At 35.6% G+C, this 3008-nt stretch overlaps 1 protein-coding gene across 1 annotated transcript; it reads left to right on the top strand.

Moving 5' to 3' along the window:
• Positions 1-1692: 1692 nt before the first annotated feature.
• Positions 1693-2667, top strand: LOC141682989 (uncharacterized). Its single transcript, XM_074487675.1, has one exon. It carries the CDS (start codon positions 1827-1829, stop codon positions 2547-2549), a length of 723 nt encoding a protein of 240 aa, XP_074343776.1. The 5' UTR covers positions 1693-1826; the 3' UTR covers positions 2550-2667.
• The last annotated feature ends 341 nt before the right edge of the window (positions 2668-3008 follow it).

Genomic DNA, 3008 nt, shown 5'->3' with positions numbered 1-3008 from the left:
TTCACCTGATACCCTGCCGCCTATCTTCCCCAATCCCGACTCTCCTCCAGACCTCCAGATGGTTAAAGATTTTATAATTCATTAAGATATCTCATCTTCCCTGAGTAATGTTCAAATCACACCCACAAACAATAACCCAATCTACTTTTCACCTGCCTTCTTCTCCCACCTCCTTGCCGCCAGAATAGATACATATACACATACAACATGGATATATTTACATAAATATCACCACCTACGAGCAGTATATTCAGTGAATTACACTATTATTTAATAGATCTCGATGAGCTTAGAAGATTAAGATATACATCACCCCCTATAAGCAGTAAATTAAATGAATCGTGTCACCTTACTGTGATGTAAGTTAGTGATTCTTATAACAGGATTGGTGATTTTCGTTATATAAATTAGTGATTTTCGTTGTATAAATTAGTGATTGTCGTCGCTCGATTTAGTGATTAAAGTGTAGACCTGGTGATTTATTTCATAAAATTTGGTATTTGTATTCATATATCATGTTCAAATTTCAGATCTTGTGAGTTTATTGAAAATTGGTGGTTGTTGTTGGTAATTGTCAATAATTTTATATTTCATATATCTCCCCCTCCTATTTCACAGTAATCATTCAAAATTTCACTCTCCAACACCTTTGCGGCCTGTACATTCAACTCCGATCTTTTTCATCATTTTATATTATACAAGTTAGTGATTTCTGTAATATAAACAGTGATTGAAGTCGGAAATTTTGGTGTTAGATCACGGTGGCGGACGAGGTAAATCGGAGATGATGGTGGAGATAGATTGGAGATGGTGAGGTTGAACAGAGTTTAGTATAATAGAAGATGAAGATGGTGATTAAAGATGGAGTATGCGTTTTGTTGGTGTGATGTACTGTTGTGTGTATGTATATCAAGCTTATGTATAATCTTTGTATATGTAATTGGGTCTGTTGCAATGAGTTGGGCCGTGTAATTTAAATGGATTGGACATGTTTCTAGTTTTTATTATAAGGTTGTTTCTATTTGAATATCCCTTATATATATATAATTATAAATATTAAAATAATATTTTTCGTTCGGTTTTTTAGTTCGGTTAATAAGCCAATATCGAAACCGAACTATTATTTCGGTTCAGTTCGGTTATGGGTTTTTTTTCAATTTTTCGGTTTCAAATTTTTCGATGCGATTTTTCCATTTTTCGACTCGGTTTTTATTTTTCGATTTTATTTTGCTCAACATACTTAATTATTGATTTTTTAAAGAAACCTATTAACGAATAATGAACTTAATTAATTAAACCACATGTTTCTTGTCGTTTTTGTTGTTACCGGAGGTACACACGCATTTTAAACCTTCTTTGTATCTTTTTCAATTAATAATATCCGGCCCGCGTACATACATATATTTGCCTAGATTAAATTACGTCATTCATCATGTCACAATAATTTATAACGAATTTGAAAAAAAAAATATAATATATAACACTGAGTTAATTATTGTAGTTAAAACAATGAATTAAAATAAAATAAAATGCAGGCAAGCTTCATGTATATGTTAATTAATCTTTAGTTGGCAAAAGGATAAGTGTAGAACTTCCCAAACTAGTCTCGAACCATCTGGCATCTGCCACCTGCCACGTTTTGAAGAAACGTGAAACGTGTCAACATCATATATCCCCAACATAGCACCTCCTAAAAATATGTACGCCCTGCACTTTGCATAACATACAAACATATCACATTTACTTGGGCTTCAAAATAATACCCCAAAGAAACTTCGAGCAAAGTTAGCAAACACAACTCAAGCTAAAACATACTACAAAACACCATGCAAACAAGAGTAATAGCCACAGCTTTCTTCTCAAAACTCAAGCCTTTAGCTATAACTGAGCCTAATCGTTTATTGACAAGGCTACTTTGTACATCTACTGGAAGTACGGCCGACCCAGCAGTTCACTCGACAGATGATGCAATGGGCCCAAACTCAGCTATTCATTCACCCGAAGAAGCTTACAAAGGTATGGAAGCCACCGGAGAAAGAGATCCAACTCCTGTTAAAGATAAGGACCTCTTTGAAACCTCCAAAGCACCTTTATCTTCATCTCCTCAGCTTAAGTCCAGCGTTGCTGATCAGCCCATCAGGCCCACCACACAACAAAAGCGCAGTAATGTCACTATTAGCTGTACGGGCTTGGATGCATGGGCCGAAGAGAAGAGTGATGGGGAAATGAATAGGAGGGAGACGAGGAAAGAGCAAGAGGAGGATGATAAGCAGTATTTTAGTCATCGTAAGGCGTCTCCGTTGTCGGAGGTTGAGATTGCTGATACGAGGAAACCTGTGACTCAAGCTACTGATGGGACTGCTGGTGGGAGTGATATTGGTTATGATGCTGGTGGCGGTGGTGTGATTATGTTTAGGGAGGAGCAGCGTGTCGGTGCGGAGGAGACGATGAGGAGAGCTATGGAGATGTGGAGGGAGACGGCGGCTAGAGGTGATCCTTTGTCGCCTCATGGTAGGGTTTTAAGGGCTCTTCGTGGTGAAGATTGGTGATTCGGTCTCGATCGATTTATTTGGATTTTGTAGCGTTTTAATTTCTCATTTACAATGTCAACCTTAAGTATGTTAATGCTTTTTCAAAATGTGTATGTCAATATGATTTTGCACCGGACTTGTTTCTTTCTAGTTTGAGTTTGGTTTTTTGTGGCTTGGCTATAAGTCATAATCTTGATCATAAACCGCATCCCTTTTGATTTTAAAGTTTATACTGGGTTACTTTTTAACATTCTTCTCAGAAGCGGAAATCTATATATGTTATTCAGTAGCAGTAATCTTTCATTAATTAATTTGATAATCGGTGGATCGATTAATCAGAGTATTAATCGGATGTGTTTAATAAAATATAAAAATAATTAATTTATTATATTAAATATATTAATTTAAGAAAATAGTGTAGTTAAAATTGAATCGGCAGAAGATATTAAAACAATGATCTGATTAATAGGTAATTAA

This window comes from Apium graveolens, chromosome 9, assembly GCF_009905375.1.
Source record: "Apium graveolens cultivar Ventura chromosome 9, ASM990537v1, whole genome shotgun sequence".
Lineage (NCBI taxonomy): Eukaryota > Viridiplantae > Streptophyta > Magnoliopsida > Apiales > Apiaceae > Apium > Apium graveolens.
This window is presented reverse-complemented; position numbering and strand designations above follow the sequence as displayed.

What these genes read in the sequence shown, in the direction of transcription:
- LOC141682989 (XM_074487675.1), top strand. Translation starts at nt 1,827, where the DNA reads ATGCAAACAAGAGTAATAGCCACAGCTTTCTTCTCAAAACTCAAGCCT.